The sequence below is a fragment of the Notolepis coatsorum genome, assembly GCF_963971535.1.
Source record: "Notolepis coatsorum genome assembly, chromosome: 15".
NCBI lineage: Eukaryota > Metazoa > Chordata > Actinopteri > Aulopiformes > Paralepididae > Notolepis > Notolepis coatsorum.
Window position 1 is genome coordinate 75,940,010 of NC_140179.1, and position 21,416 is coordinate 75,961,425.

The 21,416-nt window shown below is 44.8% G+C and overlaps 1 protein-coding gene across 1 annotated transcript in view; it reads left to right on the forward strand.

Annotated features, from left to right (window-relative positions):
- kdm7aa (lysine (K)-specific demethylase 7Aa) overlaps positions 1–18,992 on the forward strand; it is an 82,140-nt gene extending 63,148 nt beyond the window's left edge. The window contains exons 10-18 of the mRNA XM_084330071.1: positions 3,306–3,397; positions 3,847–3,933; positions 5,917–6,189; positions 10,109–10,239; positions 11,114–11,334; positions 12,780–12,874; positions 14,557–14,762; positions 16,552–16,946; positions 17,120–18,992. Of these exons, the coding sequence (XP_084186197.1) occupies positions 3,306–3,397; positions 3,847–3,933; positions 5,917–6,189; positions 10,109–10,239; positions 11,114–11,334; positions 12,780–12,874; positions 14,557–14,762; positions 16,552–16,946; positions 17,120–17,208 (1,589 nt within the window). The 3' untranslated portion in view covers positions 17,209–18,992. The remainder of the gene's footprint in view (positions 1–3,305; positions 3,398–3,846; positions 3,934–5,916; positions 6,190–10,108; positions 10,240–11,113; positions 11,335–12,779; positions 12,875–14,556; positions 14,763–16,551; positions 16,947–17,119) is intronic.
- Positions 18,993–21,416: the final 2,424 nt, after the last annotated feature.

Below are 21,416 nucleotides of genomic sequence, written 5' to 3' on the forward strand. Positions count from 1 at the left end.
GTATCTCTCATACTGTATCTCTCCTCATACTGTATCCCTCATACTGTATCTCTCCTCTCATACTGTATCTCTCATACTGTATCCCTCCTCATACTGTATCTCTCATACTGTATCCCTCCTCTCATACTGTATCTCTCATACTGTATCTCCTCTCATACTGTATCTTTCCTCTCATACTGTATCTCTCATACTGTATCTCTCATACTGTATCTCTCCTCTCATACTGTATCTCTCTTACTGTATCTCTCCTCATACTGTATATCTCCTCTCATACTGTATCTCTCTTACTGTATCTCCTCTCATACTGTATCTCTCTTACTGTATCTCTCCTCATACTGTATCTCTCCTCTCATACTGGATGTTCCGCTGGTCATGAAGCTGGTTACCAGAGCCAAAGCTTCCACCTGCTCCCTCGACCCCATGCCTACGGTGCTGGTCAAGGCCTGCCTTCCTACCCTCTGCCCCATCATAACGGACATCATCAACTCCTCTCTGTCATCTGGAATAGTTCCCTCCTGTTTCAAAACCGCCTCCATCACTCCCATCCTAAAGAAGCCTGGTCTGGACCCTGAGGTGCTGGATAACTACCGGACGATCTCCAACCTTCCTTTCCTAAGTAAAACCTTGGAAAGGGCAGTCGCCGCCCAGCTTCATCAACATCTGTCCAACCATGAGCTCTACGAACCCCTTCAGTCAGCCTACAGAGCACATCACAGCACAGAGACCGCCCTCATCAAGATCACTAATGACCTCCTCCTTGCTGCAGACTCCAGACACATAAGCCTCCTCATCCTTCTCGACCTCTCTGCGGCGTTCGATACAATATCCCACTGAGTCCTCCTTAAATGCCTCTCCGACAACCTTGGCATCACCGGTACAGCTCTGTCTTGGTTTCATTCATATCTCAAAAATAGATCTCAGTTTGTCAGCGTCAGCGGCTCATCCTCCCCCCCGGCCCCAGTCAACCACGTGGTCCCCCAAGGCTCCGTGCTGGGTCCCCTACTATTCACCATCTACATGCTCCCCCTCGGTCAGATTATACGTCACTACGGACTCAACTTTCATTGTTATGCTGATGATACTCAGCTCTATATCAGCACCTCACCATCCTCCCAGCTCCCCCCACAGTCTGTAGTCAACTCCCCCCACGCCATAAAAACCTGGATGTCAACCAAATTACTGAAACTGAACAGCAAAAAGACAGAGCTCATGGTTGTGGCCCCCAAGGCACTGCTCGGGAAGGTTGGAGATCTCCTCCTCCACGTTGACGGCTGTTCCATCTCCCCGTCTCTCGAAGTCCGTAACCTGGGCGTCACCCTTGACTCCACACTTTCATTTCACTCCCACATCAAATCCGTCACCAAGTCTGCCTTCTACCACCTCAAAAACATCTCCCGTCTCCGACCCTCACTCTCAGACTCTGTGGCTGAGACCCTGATCCACTCATTCATCACCTCCCGGTTGGACTACTGTAACGGAGTCCTGTTCGGGGTACCCAGCAAAGCCCTGGACAGGCTCCAGTATGTTCAGAACTCAGCTGCCAGGGTTCTCACTCACACCAAGCCCTGGCAGCACATCACCCCCACCCTCATCCACCTCCACTGGCTCCCAGTCAAGTTCCGCATCACCTTCAAACTCCTGCTCCTCACCTACAAGTCCCTCCATGCCCTCGCCCCCCGATACCTGTCTGATCTCCTCCACAAGCACACTCCATCCCGCAACCTACGATCCTCTGATCTAGGTCTCCTCTCCATCCCTCGCACCAGGTTACGGACTTTTGGGGACAGAGCCTTCAGCGTGGCGTCCCCTACCCTCTGGAACTCTCTCCCCCCCCCCCGAAATCCGCAACGCCCCAACCCTGGACACCTTCAAATCTGCTCTAAAAACACCTCTTCACCAAGGCTTTTCCCCATCAGTTAGTTTAGATTAGATTAGGTCCATTATCCCTTACCTTCCCTCATCCCCTTTCCCCCCCCCTATTTCCCTAGCCCTATTTTTGTCCTGATTGTGAAGCGACCTTGGGTTCTATGAAAGGCGCTATATAAATTTGATCTATTATTATTATTATTATTATTATTATTATTATTATTATTATTATTATTATTATTATTATTATTATTATTATTATTATATCTCATACTGTATCTCCTCATACTGTATCTCTCCTATCATACTGTATCTCTCCTCTCATACTGTATCTCCTCTCATACTGTATCTCTCCTATCATACTGTATCTCTCCTATCATACTGTATCTCCTCATACTGTATCTCTCCTCTCATACTGTATCTCCTCTCATACTGTATCTCTCCTCTCATACTGTATCTCTCCTATCATACTGTATCTCCTCATACTGTATCTCCTCTCATACTGTATCTCTCCTATCATACTGTATCTCCTCTCATACTGTATCTCCTCTCATACTGTATCTCTCCTCTCATACTGTATCTCTCCTCTCATACTGTATCGCTCCTCTCATACTGTATCTCCTCTCATACTGTATCTCTCCTCTCATACTGTATCTCTCTCATACTGTATCTCCTCTCATACTGTATCGCTCCTCTCATACTGTATCGCTCCTCTCATACTGTATCTCTCCTCTCATACTGTATCTCTCCTCTCATACTGTATCCCTCCTCTTATCTGTCCATCCTCAGTAAATACTATCAAAACTCCTCTGACCTCATCTGGTCTTTCCATGTGTATAGTGTAACGTTTTGCTACTTAAAATCATTGAACGTAGAGATACTGTATCCGCCCTCATGCTGTATCCCTCCTCTCATACCGTATCTGGTCTTTCCAAGGCCTATCTGATTTGTAAATGGTAAATGGACTGCATGTATATAGCAGCTTTTATCCAAAGCGCTTTACAACTTATGCCTCTCATTCATCCATTCACTCACACATTCACACACCGACAGTGGAGGCGACCATGCAAGGTACCAACCTGCTCATTGGGAGCAGTTAGGGGTTAAGTGTCTTGCTCAAGGACACTTCGACACGCTGCTGGTAGGAGCTGGAATCGAATGGTTTGGAAGCTGTTGGAAAGGTGCCACCTGTGATTGCTCAGAGACATGGTTTTGGAGGCCACTGACTTCCACTAGCATTGCTAACAAATGCAAACATTTGATATATATCTCAACTGAAATCTCAACAGGTCTAAGTGCTGTGAGTAAGTAGATAAGACTGAAATAACTTCCAGTTGATGATCAATTACAGTAAGAGTAAAAAGAAGAAGAAAAAAAAAGGGTGTCATCTCTTTAACTCTTAACGTATTAACTTCCCACTTCCTTTTGTCGTCCCTCAGAGCTACGAGAGGACAACTGCCCGCCCCCGACCTACCTAGTGGAGGGAGTCAAGGCTTTAATCAGTGCACTGAAGACCTGGTTAAAAAGAGAGGTGAGGGGACAACCATAGCTTCCATCTCGCCTCCTGTATCGCTGTTGGATGAGCCTACTTCTGCCCCTTTCTTTCAAATTCCAAATAATAACTGATTCAATTGACACGGTCGGTTGAATGGTAGCGATACAGGGCATAAGTGAGTGTGCGTGACCGTCATTCAGGAGGCTAGGAACCAGGCTAGGACAAGCACACTCGGGTGCACAGGTCCAATTTACCTCCATAACATCCTCTACCTGACCCCTCTGTTCAATATCCGCCGATGTATATCTGGAGTCCGTCCGACTGGTTATCCGCATAGCTGAGCTCTTGATATAATAGGGGGGGAGGTCATTATGCTTTGTACCCATATCTGTTCCTGGCAGTGTGCCATCGTGGAGAACAGGAGTTCTCTCTGTTCAAGCCCCGACCCCCTCCGTGTCTGATAATGGTCTGTTTCCTCTGTGCAGGTGACTGAGCCCACCAGCGAGGTACCGGACCATATCAGGCCCAACCATCTAATTAAAGAGCTGACCAAGGAGATCCGCTACCTGGAGGTAAGGAACTGAGGATGGACGAGAGGCTACCGCGAAGGGACAGCTTGGAACGTCTGCTGCGTTCCGTTCAACGTCAGAAATTGCCAGTTGGGGGCGGCTAAGTGGCGCAGTGGGCAAGACGCTCGCCACTAACGCAGGAGATGCTGGGTTCGAGCCCAGCTCTCGGCGTTGCTACCAGCTTGGCTGGTCGTTCATACTAACACAATTGGCAGTATTAGAGGGTGGGAAAGCTGGTGGGTGGGGATTGGACGTTGTGGACAGTGACTCCTACAGGTCGGTTGGTGCGCCTGTACAGCAGAATCAGGAAGCATCGGGGGCAGCGTGAGCCTCCCACGCGTTACTCCTCGCCACTGAGAGATCGTGCTGTCTGGTGAAAAGATGCGACAGCTGCCTCCTCGTGTACCGGAGGCGACACGTGATGCAAGGCTTGGTCCTCACTGCAGCCGACCAGTGGGAGGCATAGTCTAGCAACGTTCAAGAAAGGGGAGGGGAGAATTGAAGGGAGAATTGGCGAGGCGAAATTGGGATGGGAAAAAAATAGAAAAATAAGGAGAAAAAATGGATACAATATTTTTTTTTAATTGCCAGTTGGGAGGTCAAAATTAGTCATTACAATGTCGGTACATCTAGAGCAGTGGGTATTGCAGGTGGAAAAAAAGCTAAATAAAATAGAAAATAATAGAAAATGTATAATTTAAATTTAAAGTCAAATTGTAAAATCGTTGTGTAATATAAAACATAGTATTATAGTTTGTTATTCTCTCAAATTAGGCTAATCATTATCGGACTACATTTGTGTCGGAGGGGTGTGGTTAAATACTCGGGGCTCAATTTTCGGAGACGCGCAGAAATTACAGCTCATTTCCATTCCGAGACGACCGACTCAGTAGGCTACTTTGTTGGCCGTGTGAAACATTAATATCTTTGGAACAGTTTGTGTTCAATTGTATCTGAATCTCTCCATATGGCATAAAAGCCTGGCTGGCAGTGCGCATTGATTAACACCTTGAGTGCCACGTCTCCGGTGCCCCGGAACCCTGTTGCGTGCCACCACCCACTTCAATGACAGAGCTCTCATATTTGCGAACGCATAAACTATATCTTAAATTATGGCTATGTGTCTAATATGGCCGTCGCTTATCAATGACTTGTTTGCAGTCAACATTGTCGAAACGGATTGTTTTTTAATCGGTTCATTTCCGTTTTATACCCTTTACTGGAATACACTGGAATACACAAAACACGTTGTCATTTATCGGCCTATTTATGAATAGTTTTCAAATAAACGCTAGATTATCGATAGTATATGTGTACTTATGCACGCTATAGAAGCGGGCTGAAAAATCTATTATCTTATTTCCTGATCGCACACACACAGACACACACATACACACATATGGCACACGCTGATATCAGGAAATCAATAATAAAAAAAATAACGATTTAAAAACGAGATATCTCGTCGGCTGGCACTCAACGGTTGGCATGAACTAACGAGAAATCTCGTCGCTGGCACTCAAAGTGTTAAGTCAGACTGAATGGCGCATAACGTTGTCTCTCTCTCTCAAGTGTATAAATTACATGCCATTAGACATTTTGGGAACACTCGCTGTCGTAGAGATCGTCCCTGACTTTACCATGTGGAATTTAAAGGAATACGCCAACACATCTGGCTGCATGTTAGCCTAGCTTAGCACAATGAATGGAAGCGGACATGTACGGGTAGCCTTCAGGAGAGGTTAGTTGGACAATGCCTAGGCTAACTGGTCATGTCCGCTTCCATTCATTGTGCTAAGCTAGGCTAACGTGCAGCCAGATAGCTTTCTACTGAACGCACAGAGAGGAAACTGGTATCTATCTTCTTGTCTCTCTCTGGAGAAGACGATACGCTAATTTCCCAAAATGTTGGCGTGTTCTTTTAAGGGCTCTTGTGTTGTATTGTCCCTCCCCCATCTTGACTGTTTGTGCTGGGTGCATGGATAGGAGGAGCCAGGCAGCGGTGGCAAGCCGGCGAAACCTCAGGGCAGCGGGGCTGGAGGAGTTGGAGCGGCGGGGGGGGGCCCCGGGTCGGGGGGGGGCTGCCCGGCGACCCGCTCCACGCTGGAGAGGCTGTGCCAGGCGCGGCGTGCGCGCAGGGCGGCGCGGAGGCTGAGGGAGGAGCAGAGACACGCCCCCAAGGCGCCCTCCAACCTGGACATCCTGGAGCGGCACACCAGGGAGGTGCTGAGGAGGCTGGAGGTGGGGCCGCTGGAGGAGGTGAGCCACGCTCTGCGGCGCGTCCATCCATCCATTGAAGTTTATTTCAAATATGCAACATAACAAGCAAACATCAAGTACATACATAGCCTTAAGCCGTTCAAATAATAATACATTTATATAAAAAATAACAAAGAACAAACAAAAAAAGTCCAACAAAAATTTACATGTTTGAAAAGGAGTGGGAAGAAGCATACACGTTATTTAATCCCACCCCTATTTACTCATCAGAACATACTATATTTACTAATTCATACATTACTAGACTTATATTGAAAAAATGAACTTAGGGCGCGTTCACACCTACCCTGTTTGGTCCACTTTAAGTGGACCATGGTCCCTTTAGATCAATAGTCCGTTTCGTTTGTACAGGTGTGAACACAAACCGAACTATTTTGAGGACCAAACAACCGAACCATGGTCCTCTTGAAAAGTTGGGACTCGGTTCGTTTCAAAGTGGACCATGGTGCGTTTGCTGTTGGTGTGAACCCGATCGAACTTTATATAGGACCTAATCTAGAGCAAATGAGTGACTGGCGCCTAGTGGCGGCTGGCGCGCGACCCAACTCAAATGAATGACAGGCGCGCGGACAGTCTCTTTCTCTCTCTCTCTCTCTCCCTCTCCCTCCTCTAGACTCGCAGTCTCTCTCTTCCTCTCTCTCTCTCTACTCTAGACTCGCGCCGCACGTGGACAGTCTCTCTCTTCCTCTCTCTCTCTGCTCTCTAGACTGGCGCCGCGCGCGGACAGTCTCTCTCTCTCTCTCTCCTCTCTAGTCGACTTGCGCCGCGCTCGTAATGACTATCTCTCTCATTGCGCTGTCGGCAACTGTTTACGTTTGTGAGTGCTATAGTCCAATAGATGAACGACTTGGCGACTGTATGTCCTTTGTTTACAAATTAGATCCGCACCAAAAAGGGTAGTGTGAACGCAGACCAAAATCAAACAATGTATCATTTTCACATTTGGTCCACCAGAAAGTCCGGACTATCCGCAGACTTTCAGGTGTGAACACGCCCTTAGTTAACAATAACAAATTTAATAATACCTTATTAATATTTTCCAAAACTGTATGTTACCCTGTATAGTTCCTCTAGCCATTTTTTTTTTTTTTTTTTTTAATCTTTTTTCCCCTCCTTTTTCCTCCGATTTTTCTTCCATCTCAATGTTAGTCGTTATGCCAATTCCCAATCCCCTTCCTGGTCGCTGCGCACTTACCCCCCACAGTCGGTCTGGGAGAGTGGAGGCTATCACGACGTGCTTCCTCCGACACACGTCCAGCCAATCAACCGCTTCTTTTCACCTGGCAGCGCGGACTCTCACTGAGAGGGTGTAACGTGTGGAAGGATCACACTACCCCCCTTAGATCCTATCCGCGCTGAGCAGGCGCCCCGACCGAACTGTAGGAGTCGCTGTTTACAACGACCCGGACCCACCCATCCAGCTTTCCCACCCTCTAATACTGCCAATTGTATTAGTGTGAACGGCCAGCCAAGCTGGTGACAACGCCGGGAGCTGGATTCGAACAGGCGAATCCAGCGTCTCCGGCGTTGGTGACGAACGCAATCTCCGCTACGCCACCTGACCGCCTCCCTCTAGCCATTTTCTATACATACAACTATATACCTACATATGCACATATATATACATTTATATACATACATACATACATACATACACATACATACTGCCAGTTATCAAACCCCTTCTTCATCGCTGTACCACATAAACTACTGTGGTTAAAAACACATGTAAGACAATCGGGTCATCTGAAGTACATATCCTATATGGCTGTGTGGTTTGAGAGGCCAATATGTAGCGCGGCGTGGAAGACCCTGAGTCGCACACCATGCAAATAAACGAGTAACGTGAACAAGATGTCGGCACACACCGCGGTCCCACGTGGTGAAGTTATGTTTGTGTAAAAAAAATAATAATAATTTTTTTTTGGTTTATTAGCAAAGGATCCCCATTAGCTGACGCACAGACATCAACTAGTCTTCCTGGGGTCCGAAACAACATTAAAACATTACAACTAGGGATGTTCGATATTGGCTTTTTTACCGATATCCCGATATTGTCCAACTCTTAATTTCCGATACTGATATCAACCAATACCGATATATTGCTTGCCTGGGTAAATAAAGGTTAAATAAATCTTTAAAAAAACCTTATTTTTTTTGAAAACCGATCATTTCTGATATTACATTATAACCGTTTTTCTTGGCCAACCACGTATATATACGTTATTGGGCGCCATCCTTAAACGGCCAACCACATATATATATACGTGTTACCACTAGGTTTTGCTTTTATTCCATTTTAATATCCTACCCAATGTCACAGAGCTGTATGTTGGCTGGAAACGGCATATCGGGACTCCGAAAGTGCAGTACCGGCCAGATCCTGGTATTGGCGCTGTCTCGAAGTTGCAGACCGGGTGTCACTTTTTTTTCATTCCGGTAACTTTTCTGTTAGCCTGAAGCGAGGGCTTTACCCGATCGCCTGGAATACTTTTTGCGACGCCGAATTCAGTATGCAGTAAAGAAATATAGCATCAGCCAATGGACATATCGATCTACCAGATGGCGATCAAATAACTGGGAAATTATTTTTGGAATCCAACCGGCCACAGGTAAGAGCGATTTGACGTCAATTACAGCCTGATCGGGCCTTGTTCTCATAGCCATCCACCCGGTCAGCATATGATGTTGCAATAACGAATGCCGTTATTGGTAATCAATAATCAGAAACGACCCCCCCCCCCCTTTCATGCATTCATGGTGGACCATGATACCGATCATATGCATTTTGATTTTGAACTCTAGCTTGTGTAGGGCCGAAACGCCGATTTAACGTTATTAGCTTAGCGCCCTATAACTAGCTTTGCAGGAATTATACCAGACCATTCCGATATAACGTTCATATTCACGACGCTATAAAATGGGAATGTATTGATGAAAAAATTATTTCTTTATGGCATATTGAAGTGAAGGTTTATACTGTCAATTGACAATGACAATGGACACATAGCAATAATATAAAATATAGATTTAGCTCTACAAACAACCTCACGCACAGTGAAAACTTGTAATGAAAAGCTGGCCCCATAGAGTGGGATTAGACGGGCCCCAATGGCCATGAATGTGTTAATGCCAATATCGGCCGATAATATCGGACATCCCTAATACAACATATACAATTAAAACATAGCAAGACGTACAGACCAAGGAAACACAACAACATTAACACACAAACAAATTATATTTAAATATATAAAAAATATAAGGTAACATAACATATTGCATTACCCAACATTATCATTATTGGCTCACATGTAAGATCTTAATTTATTTTTGAAGCTTGCTAACCTCTTATGTCACTCGGAAGACAATTCCATGCCCTGATAGCCCTATATATAAAACCCTTCTATGCATACTGTTATATTTTGCATGGGGTAGAATGATCTGCCCTCTACTTGCCCCTCTGGTAAAATACATGTGCACGCTGTGTTGACCCGTTCCTGTGGAGATCCGATCTGCCCCCTCGCTGGAGACATTTAAGGCCCGACTAAAAACCCACTTTTACTCCCTAGCCTTCAATAAACCATGATTTTCCCACACCCTAACTCACACACTCCCATGCAATTTTATCCTGCCCCCTCCCTCTTGTATCTCTTCTTGTGCTCCTGGCCCCTGTGTGCTATACTGTACTTTGTGCTTCCCTATCCGTGTGTTGGCCTACTGTTGTCCTATTCTCTGAATGTACTGTCTTGTCCTGCTGTGCCTTTTTGTATTTTTGTCATTTATATTATGACATTTTATGCTTTGATTGTGCAGCACTTTGGTTGGCTCTTGAGTTCTTAAACATGCTTTATAAATAAATGACTTGACACTTGTCGGCCCGTGTCTCTTCCTCCAGGACCCTGCGTTCTGCTCCACGGTCCACTCCAAGCTCAACAAGGTGTCCACCGCCTCCGCCGCCGCCGCCGCCGTGTGTCCGGACGACAACAACCACCTGCGCCTTCTGATGGTCAACGGCAGAATCATCCGGTAAGAACCGTTAGTCACACGCTGCCGCCAGGGTTCACACAAGGTCCTTGAAGCGCTTAACCCTTTCACTGACACTATCAAACGGTTAACCCTTGCACTGCCACATATACAGAAGGTTGACCCTTTCACTGCCGCATGACAAAGGGTTAACCCTTTCACTACCACACTACAGAAGGTTAACACAACATTTCCCCCAAAAGAATTATTGCAACAGTAATATCTGTGAAATCAATCTGATATGTTGCATCCTGCAGCTCTAGTAATCATACAAACATGTGCACCTTACACCAGTCAAGGCTGTTCTTTTCATTAAATCCTCAACAATATTTTGAATAGGCGGCTGGGTGGCGCAGCAGCGATTGCGCTCGTCGCCAATGCAAGAGACTGGTCTCGAATCCGGGTGCCTCCGGCTTGAGCCAGCCATCATACTAACTCAATTGGCAGAGTTAGAGGGTGGAAGTCGATGGGTGGGGATTTGGACGTTGTGGACAGCGACTCCTACAGGTCGGTTGGGGGACGCCTGCACAGCAGAGACAGGAAGTAGCGGGGGTAGTGTGAGCCTCCCACGCGTTACACCTCGCCACTGAGAGTCCGCGCTGGCAGGTGAAAAGATGTGACAGGCTGCCGCCTCGTGTACCGGAGGGGACACGTGATGCAAGGCTTCTATCCTCCCTACAACCGACCAGTGGGGGGCATAGTCGAGCAACGTTCAAGACAGGGGAGGGGAGAATTGAAAACACGAAATTGGGATGGGAGAAAAATAGAAAATAAGGAGAAAAAGTGGATAATAAAAAAAACTATTTTGAATATAAATCCATAGTCCATGATATGATGATACTCTTGACACGTGTGCTTTATGTGTGTCTCCGTGCAGAGATGAGAGACAGCCGGCCACCAGTCCAGTGAAGATGGAGGGAGAGAGCAGAGATGAGAGACAGCCGGCGGGCACCAGTCCAGTGAAGATGGAGGGAGAGAGGACATTGATCATCCAGGGCCCTTTGAGGAGCAACGTGGAGATCAAGACGGAGAGGACGCCGTCGGTCCAGGAGAGACTCGGCACTATGGGAGGAGAGGAGAAGAAGCCCACACACCTCAGTGAGTCTCACTCTGCCGTCATTTATCTGCTGTTATAGTATCAGGTTTTCATATAGTCAATCTGAATTGTGACACACAATTCTGTTGAATTTGTGATAATACGCTTATACACACACTGCCTCCTGATGAGCAACTATGTCTGTTGTTGCTGGAGTAGTCAACTATGAGCCGTCTGTTGCTGCAATAGTCAACTATGAGCTGTCTGTTGCTGCAATAGTCAACTATGAGCCGTCTGTTGCTGCAATAGTCAACTATGAGCCGTCTGTTGCTGCAATAGTCAACTATGAGCTGTCTGTTGCTGCAATAGTCAACTATGAGCCGTCTGTTGCTGCAATAGTCAACTATGAGCTGTCTGTTGCTGCAATAGTCAACTATGAGCAGTCTGTTGCTGCAATAGTCAACTATGAGCTGTCTGTTGCTTCACTAGTCAACTATGAGCCGTCTGTTGCTGCAATAGTCAACTATGAGCTGTCTGTTGCTTCACTAGTCAACTATGAGCCGTCTGTTGCTGCAATAGTCAACTATGAGCTGTCTGTTGCTGGAGTAGTCAACTATGAGCTGTCTGTTGCTTCACTAGTCAACTATGAGCTGTCTGTTGCTGCAATAGTCAACTATGAGCTGTCTGTTGCTGCAATAGTCAACTATGAGCTGTCTGTTGCTTCACTATTCAACTACGAGCTGTCTGTTGCTGCAATAGTCAACTATGAGCCGTCTGTTGCTGCAATAGTCAACTATGATCCGTTTGTTGCTGCAATAGTCAACTATGAGCTGTCTGTTGCTGCAATAGTCAACTATGAGCCGTCTGTTGCTGCAATAGTCAACTATGAGCTGTCTGTTGCTGCAATAGTCAACTATGAGCTGTCTGTTGCTTCACTAGTCAACTATGAGCCATCTGTTGCTGCAATAGTCAACTATGAGCTGTCTGTTGCTTCAATAGTCAACTATGAGCTGTCTGTTGCTGCAATAGTCAACTATGAGCTGTCTGTTGCTTCACTAGTCAACTATGAGCTGTATGTTGCTTCAATAGTCAACTATGAGCCGTCTGTTGCTGCAATAGTCAACTATGAGCTGTCTGTTGCTGCAATAGTCAACTATGAGCTGTCTGTTGCTGCAATAGTCAACTATGAGCCGTCTGTTGCTGCAATAGTCAACTATGAGCCGTCTGTTGCTGCAATAGTCAACTATGAGCCGTCTGTTGCTGCAATAGTCAACTATGAGCAGTCTGTTGCTGCAATAGTCAACTATGAGCAGTCTGTTGCTGCAATAGTCAACTATGAGCCGTCTGTTGCTGCAATAGTCAACTATGAGCTGTTGGACTTGAGGCTTGCTCCATCGACCGCAGTCTGCTACTCTCGTCTGTTTTCCAGGCGAGCCGAAAGTCATCTCATACAAGTCTATTACTGTACAATGGTTGGTTGATGGTAGTACCCTCTTGTCTCCACCAGGGGGTCTGGAAAGAGTCAAGACTGAACTCAGGGAAGAAGCCTCGGGGCACTCCAGTGTGTCGGACGTGGATTCGGACAGCGACTCCCCCACAAAGGTAACTGATGATAATAATAATAATAACTTTATTTGTATAGCACCTTTCATACAAGTATTGTAGCTCAAAGTGCTTCACAGCAGAAAAAGACGCGCACAAAATCAGCACATAAAGTGCAGACATATAAAATCCCAGTTTTTCCTAGCATCCCAATAGGCCACCTTGTTTATGGTTTGATTCTATGGCATATAAAACGAGCATAAAAAAGATGGCAGCAAGGTAAGGCAAATCACAGTTTTTCATATTAGGATCTAACATCCCAATAGGCCTCTCTGTTTACGGTTTGATTCAGTTTTAAAATAGAATAGACAGTAAAATGATGCAGTACTACAGTGCAATAAAATAGTTGAGTAAAATAAAAAATAAAATGGCCCTAATTTACAATACAATAATCTGGTTGAAGCGGGCTCCTGAGTTACTTTACTTACAGAACAGCAGCTCAACTCACTTTGAGGTTCTTTACAAAGGTCCGTTCTAAATTACTTTATGGAACAGTCCGAACTAGGGCTGGGCGATATAACGATAACGATAAATATCGCGATATATTTCGATATCGAATATCGGAGAAAAAAAAAATCGATTTTTTTTTTTTTTTTTTTTTTTTAACCTGCAACAGGGCAGTTTTAAAACCAGAGGCAGTGGACAGACTTGTCTTTCTTGCCTGCAACTTAAAGTAATGGCTTTGCTTGTCCAAATGACAATACTGACCAAATTCAGATTTCTTTTTCTCTTGTCCATTTATTTTGTTTGCTTTCTAATTTAAAATACATTTTGAAACCGTCTGTACACAGTAGGCTATGTGTGCTAGCAGAACTAGACTCCAGTCACGAGTCACAGTGCACATGTGCGGTGGTTTGTCCACCAAAAAAGCGCCAAAAGATCGAAAATAAACTAGCAGAGCCAGAACTGTTCAACTCCTCTGGAGCCACAGCCAGCAGAGAAGCCGGTTTACTTTAGCTTTTAAACCAGCTGTAGCCTGAGAACTGGAGTGTGAGGGGATGTAACACTAAAGATGGCGGCAATGACAAAGAATTCCTGCAAAATAAACATACATCTGTTGTTAAAAAAAAATAAAAAATAAAATGTATACTTATAACAATTCGATAATTATCGATATCGAAAAATAAAATTATCATATCGTTATCGCGATATGATTTTTTTCCATATCGCCCAGCCCTAGTCCGAACAACAGGACAGCTCAACTCACTGAGTTTCTTTACAAAGGTCCGTTCTGCACTAAGTTCTCGTTTACCTCTATATTTACATTCACTCATACATTAAATTTTTTTTAGCTACTGTCTAAATTGTATATAGTCCTGTATACTGTCCATATGTTACTTTATGATTATAGTGTACTATATGTTACTTTATGTTTATATTAGATCTTTTTTTATATACACTGTGGGAAGAGGGAAACTATTTCATGTCTCTGTATGTCTTGCACATTACGAGAGGTGACAATAAAGCTGACTTTGACTAAATTACTTTATGGAACAGTCTGAACAACAGGGCAGCTCAACTCACTGAGTTTCTTTACAACGGTCCGTTCTAAATTACTTCATGGGACACTAAAGTGGCAGTGAAGGCAAAACAATGACTCACAAATCACATCTCTGTATATGGTACAATATCAATATTATGAATACTAATCTGTTCTCTCTCTCTCTCTCTTCCAACATTAGCGAAAAGCGTTGTCATCGTCGTCTTCATCGTCGTCGTCATCATCGTCGTCACAGTCGTCCTCCTCAGAGGATGATTCTTCAGGGAGCTCCCAGGAGGAGGACGAGGAGGGAGGGAGAAGCTCGTCCCAGAGGACGGGCTTGGGCCACACCATAGAGCTTGAGCGGTCTGGCCAGAAACTCAGGCACCCACATAAACCACTCAAACGGTGAGCGACGCCCACTATGTGCTCCGTTCCGACGTTCCTTTCAGAGTGTTGACCTCTGCAAGATATGACCCTGGTTATATTTTTGGTGGAATTATGCAAGTGGGGTTGATGAGTCATGACATGTGTATTGGTTTAAAGCCAGTGTCATGACATGTGTATTGGTTTAAAGCCAGTGTCATGACATGTGTATTGGTTTAAAGCCAGTGTCATGACATGTGTATTGGTTTAAAGCCAGTGTCATGACATGTGTATTGGTTTAAAGCCAGTGTCATGACATGTTTATTGGTTTAAAGCCAGTGTCATGATCATGACATGTGTATTGGTTTAAAGCCAGTGTCATGACATGTGTATTGGTTTAAAGCCAGTGTCATGACATGTGTATTGGTTTAAAGCCAGTGTCATGACATGTGTATTGGTTTAAAGCCAGTGTCATGACATGTTTATTGGTTTAAAGCCAGTGTCATGATCATGACATGTGTATTGGTTTAAAGCCAGTGTTGTGACATGTGTATTGGTTTAAAGCCAGTGTCATGATCATGACATGTGTATTGGTTTAAAGCCAGTGTCATGACATGTGTATTGGTTTAAAGCCAGTGTCATGACATGTGTATTGGTTTAAAGCCAGTGTCATGACATGTGTATTGGTTTAAAGCCAGTGTCATGATCATGACATGTGTATTGGTTTAAAGCCAGTGTCATGACATGTGTATTGGTTTAAAGCCATGATCATGACATGTGTATTGGTTTAAAGCCAGTGTCATGATCATGACATGTGTATTGGTTTAAAGCCAGTGTCATGACATGTGTATTGGTTTAAAGCCAGTGTCATGATCATGACATGTGTATTGGTTTAAAGCCAGTGTCATGACATGTGTATTGGTTTAAAGCCAGTGTCATGATCATGACATGTGTATTGGTTTAAAGCCAGTGTCATGACATGGTTATTGGTTTAAAGCCAGTGTCATGATCATGACATGTGTATTGGTTTAAAGCCAGTGTCGTGACATGTGTATTGGTTTAAAGCCAGTGTCGTGACATGTGTATTGGTTAAAGCCAGTGTCGTGATCATGACATGTGTATTGGTTTAAAGCCAGTGTCGTGACATGTGTATTGGTTTAAAGCCAGTGTCGTGACATGTGTATTGGTTTAAAGCCAGTGTCGTGACATGTGTATTGGTTTAAAGCCAGTGTCGTGATCATGACATGTGTATTGGTTTAAAGCCAGTGTCGTGACATGTGTATTGGTATAAAGCCAGTGTCGTGACATGTGTATTGGTTTAAAGCCAGTGTCGTGACATGTGTATTGGTTTAAAGCCAGTGTCGTGATCATGACATGTGTATTGGTTTAAAGCCAGTGTTGTGACATGTGTATTGGTTTAAAGCCAGTGTCGTGACATGTGTATTGGTTTAAAGCCAGTGTCGTGATCATGACATGTGTATTGGTTTAAAGCCAGTGGCGTGACATGTGTATTGGTATAAAGCCAGTGTCGTGACATGTGTATTGGTTTAAAGCCAGTGTCGTGACATGTGTATTGGTTTAAAGCCAGTGTCGTGACATGTGTATTGGTTTAAAGCCAGTGTCGTGACATGTGTATTGGTTTAAAGCCAGTGTCGTGACATGTGTATTGGTTTAAAGCCAGTGTGAGTTAAAGCCATTGTCTACCTCGTTGCGATCTAGACATTATAACAGGGGTCTGGGCCAATCATTGCTTTTCTATTCAAGATGTACACAGTTGGCTGTTGTGCATAGAGTGGCTGTAAATAAGTGTGCCCCCCTCTGCTTCCTGTAGAGAACGTCCTACCTCACCCAGCACAGAAGAGGCCATTCAGGGGATGCTGTCTATGGCTGGCCTGCTGTGCCCCTCCAAACCAGAGGAGGGCGCCACCTCCCAGGAGCCGTGGTGGTCCAGACACGGCCAGCCCTCGCCGCCGGAGCAGCACCAGCAGCAGCAGCGTCGGCTGGCGGGGGACAAGAGCCCCATGGACAGCCAGGGCAACAGCAGCAGCGAGGCCTGGGACAATCAGGGGCTCAGCCTGGGGGCCCCCAGCCCTCTGAACCAGGGCCACACCACCGGCTCGGAGATGGACTACCAGTACTGTGAGCGCTCCATGTCTCCCCCCCCGCTGCACCCCTCCAAGAGGCAGGCCCCCAACCCTCCTCCCGTCAGCAATCAGGCCACAAAAGGTTTGTAAAACCCCAACTCTTCTCTCCGATTCTATGCAATGTTGGCTTTTATTGTCTCTTTTGTGATGTGTGGTGATGTTGTTATTTCTCCTGCAGTAGATGCTTCTCTCTCTCTCTTGTTGATTTATTGCCGCCATTGATATGCAGGATCTCCTTTTGTTCTTGTTTTTTAGGCAAGCGGCCCAAAAAAGGGATGGCCACTGCCAAGCAGAGACTGGGGAAGATCCTCAAGCTCAACAGACAGAGTCGAGTCTTTGTGTAGCACCTCCAAAACACATCGCAAAGCAAATGTGGGGGTTCCAAAACAGACATGCCCCCCCCCCCGCATCGGGAAACATCTGTACATTTTGTTTTGTTTCTAGACACTTTTGTCCTGTAGGAAGAGAAGAAACGGGGCCCTAACTGAAAGACTCTGACACGCTCACTGTGCATGCTTAGGAGAGACAGGGTATATCGGGGTTCACGTTAAGCCTTCCACTGCCACACTACAGAAGGTTACCCCTTTACTATCACACTACCGATGGTTACCGTCGGTAGTGTGACAGTGAAGGGCTAACCTTCTGTAGTGTGGTAGTGAAAGGGTTAACCTGCTGTTGTGTGGCAGTGAAAGGGTTAAGCGAGTGCAAGGCTTCGCTACAAGCACACGCACACACACAAAAAAACACACAAGGGAGCAAAAAGAAAAAAGACAAAATACGAGCATGCTACGAACTGTTCCGCAGCAGGCAAACTTGAATAGAGCTCCAGTGGGCATTTTTACACAGGCTAACGGAATATAGCAGGCATACAAAAACGACAGCATTGCTTTGCTTTGATTGGCCAGTGACGCAGCAACAAGACATCTACTGCTTCTGATGACGACATCTTGCATTGCATATATATTAGTATTTGCTGTCTCCCCAGCCACAGCTGTAAGAAAACGCACTGCGCAGACCGCCACCTATTATTATTATTATTATCAGTCAAAATGCTGTTGGTTGACCGACCGGCGGTCTGGAGGAGTTTGTGGGGGTTGTTTGTCGTCGTCTGCCTCAGCTGGTTCTGCAACAACGGTGGCTTTTTTCCCATCGCGATCCAATACTTTTTATGTATCTGAATGAATCGGCCGTCGTCTGCTCCAGGCGTAAGCTAACTAGTTTGCCCGCGTTTAGTGTAGAAACTCGCGTCGGGACGCGCTCTGACCGCCGTCTCTACCCGCCCTTCGGTCTGAACAGTGCGTTTTGTTTGCCATAAAGATTCTTCTTCCCGCCCGCTTCTCTTTGCAGCAGACTGAATAGGGTTAGTGGGGGGGCTCTGCTTCCTGCAGGTTGAGACACTGGTCTTGATGCACCGAGCTGTTTTCTGGTTGGTGGCTCACTCTCGAGTTAGGGTCGGCCTTTCGGGCCCGAGGATATAAAAGAAAAAAATAAATACGGTGCTAAAGAGATGGAGATGAACTGAAATTTCAAAATGGTGCTTATTGTTTGTACGTCCTCTCTTCCCTCATGCTTCCCTCTTCCACCCCTGAAACTCCCTTTATCTCAATCACACCAGCAATAATGACTGAGGAGGGAGGAGGGCGTTGTTCTGAGAGGGGCAGCACTTTGGCGTAACGGGTTCTTCGCTGGTTCTCCCGTCTTCCATTGTGTGAGAGGAGGATTCCTTCATTCTTCATTCAAAACATAACAATATCTGCATTTTGACACTGTGTTCGTGATCTGAGCCACACACCGCCAACCTGTCCGTGCCACCAGAACATCTCGCTTTTCGTCGGCCGCGGCCCATATGTGGCACATTGTCTAGAGATTCATTGTCGAGCCTATTTTCACATGTGGTACCCTGCAAAATAGATTGTGAAAAAAAATGCAATGTTGATGGGTCATATTTAGACCGCCGTCTGTGTGGACACTAGCGCCGTGTGTGCGAGAGCCGCTACAGGTCAGTGACGCGCCGGGAAGGTCGGCTGTGTGGCTCCACCGTATTGCTACCAAAAGCTGGATTGCATTTTCTCAATCCACTCAATATTGGTATATTTCAGTGTTTCCCGTAGGAATTTCTTTGGGGGGGGGGGGGGGGGGGGGTACGCCCCCCGAAACTACTAGTGTTGTCGCAGGGCGTGCGTGTCACGGATACGTGGTGTCAACAGTGTCGTCATAGCATGCGCAGTAAGGCGGTTGTTAGTATCGGTGCATTTCTCTACACTTGAAATGAAACGATAAATTAGGTAAATAAATATGAACAATATTTATTTACAACACATAAATTAACTTATTTACAATTATACATACCGTAGTGACAACACACACATGAACTATTTACAATACAGGGAGGCACATGCAACACTCATAACTATTTAAAAATAGGTAGGGGAAACACTGTATTTATTAAAAATAAATTATAATAATAATAAAGATCCTCCCTTTTTGACCCCTTCTGGCAAAAGGAAGACTCGATGCCAAACGTGCTGCCTCTCAGTGACGTGTGTTTTTTAGAAGAGGAATATACGAGTTGTTCACTTGGTCTGAAGATTCATAGTGAGGGAAACAACTTGGATAAGATCCTGCTTAATTTATTTCTCGTTTGATCTGTGATGTTGTTTTTCTTTTTTTAACGTGTTATTTTTTTATGAATTCTGAATGATGTATTTATTAATTGAAAGAGATGAATATTGATTTTTATTATATTTTGACCCTAAACCTTGGCTATTCTCGGGGGAATACAATTTTTAGGGGGCCTCTCCTTTTTTTAATCTTTATTCTCATGCTTATTGTAAATGTGGATATGTTTTTAGACTTAATGTGACCCACTCTATTGTGTAGCAGTTCGCCTACAGATCTTTTCTCACCTTTATATTCTGTCACAACTCTTTATCCTGCTCCCTAGTAGAGTACATTCTGTATTTTACTTCCTGTCTCTTCTGGTTTCCTCCTCCTCTCTTTGTAGCCACAGGTTTATTTTGGGCTATGTGCGAATAGAGAATAGATTAGGTTGTACTTTTTTTAATTTTATTTATCATTATTATTATTCAGACAGAATTGTCAACTTCCATGCCTACACACACCAGAGTTCTGTTCAGAGTGCCACTTTTCATTTAGCAAAGAAAAAAGGTGTTCTGAGCCACTGTGGTTTATCCAAAGTAGTCATTGTAATCAAAAAAAGAAAATTCATTGAGTTTCAGTGGGGATGAGTGAATATTTTAAATGTTTTATGATTCCAATGATGCTGATGTGACGTGTTTTTGATTGGGGTGTGCAGTTCTTCACTCAGGGAATGATGCCACGGACGACATGACCTCTGATTAACCACCAGCTACATCAAGGACACAAACAAACTGCATGTTCTTCCAACTCTTAGGTTCACATTGTAGAAGTGCTAAGCATTTTTATGGTCAAGATTTATTTGTTTCTTGCCCCCCTCCCTTAAGCTAATAATGGCCATTGAATAATTCATATGTGCTTAAGTTAACAATTAATTTTGACATTCAGGCTTATTCTCCTACTTTTAAGACAATGTTGGCTTAGATTCTCAACCCTCCCTCTCTTCTCATTAATATTGTTTAGTTGCTCAGTGTTAGGCTTTATCCCCTGACACCCTCATTTATTAAGCGAGTTTATAACTTGACATATTCCACCCAAGCCAACTAGCTTTAAGACCACTCCTTTAAGTGTCAAACTTCTTTAAACGGTTCTCAGGTTGACTTGTAGTGCGCATGACCTGTGAGCGATTGATTGCTCCAGCACTAATGGAAGTATTTCATGTAATCCATGACACAAATAACCCACTTAAAAGGTAAATGGCTGCATTTATATAGCTTTTTTTTTTTATCCAAAGTGCTTTACAATTTGTTCCTCACATTTTACCCATTCACTCACACCGACGGCGGAGGCAACCACGCAAGGTGCCAACCTGCTCATCGGGTGCAATTAGGGGGTTAAGCGTCTTGCTCAAGGACGCTGCCTGGGAATCAAACCGGGAATCCGGATTACCAGACTACTGCTCTACCTACCGAGCCACTGTCGCCCCAATTTATCCCCCCCCCTCCCCTTCACAGCATACAAAACAAGTGTTAATCAAGTTCATTGCCATTTTCCTCCAGATTTTAAACGATACCCTCAACTTTTGAACTATCTGCATGTGAAGTCATTTGAAATCTCAAGAGCTATTCGCCCGCAGGCAGGGTTTGTTTTCAGCTGTAGTTTTCATTGTACAGGAACTGTTCTTAGCTTTTATATGCAGATCTCTTGGCATTTGGTGTTGTGTGATGATTCTCGCAATGGTTTTGTTTTGGGGGATTTAGGAAATGCTTATGATTTTAAGTACACAAACACTGGCTAACTGTGACACTGTTACTTAATGCATTTACATATTTGTTTCTGAATTTAAGTTGTGCCTGTAAATAAAACGTATGACAATTTCTCACTAGTCTTCACTTTTCTTTAAGTCTCGAGCCCTAGTTTTATAGTTCTAAAATGTTGTCCATAAGCCCTGCCA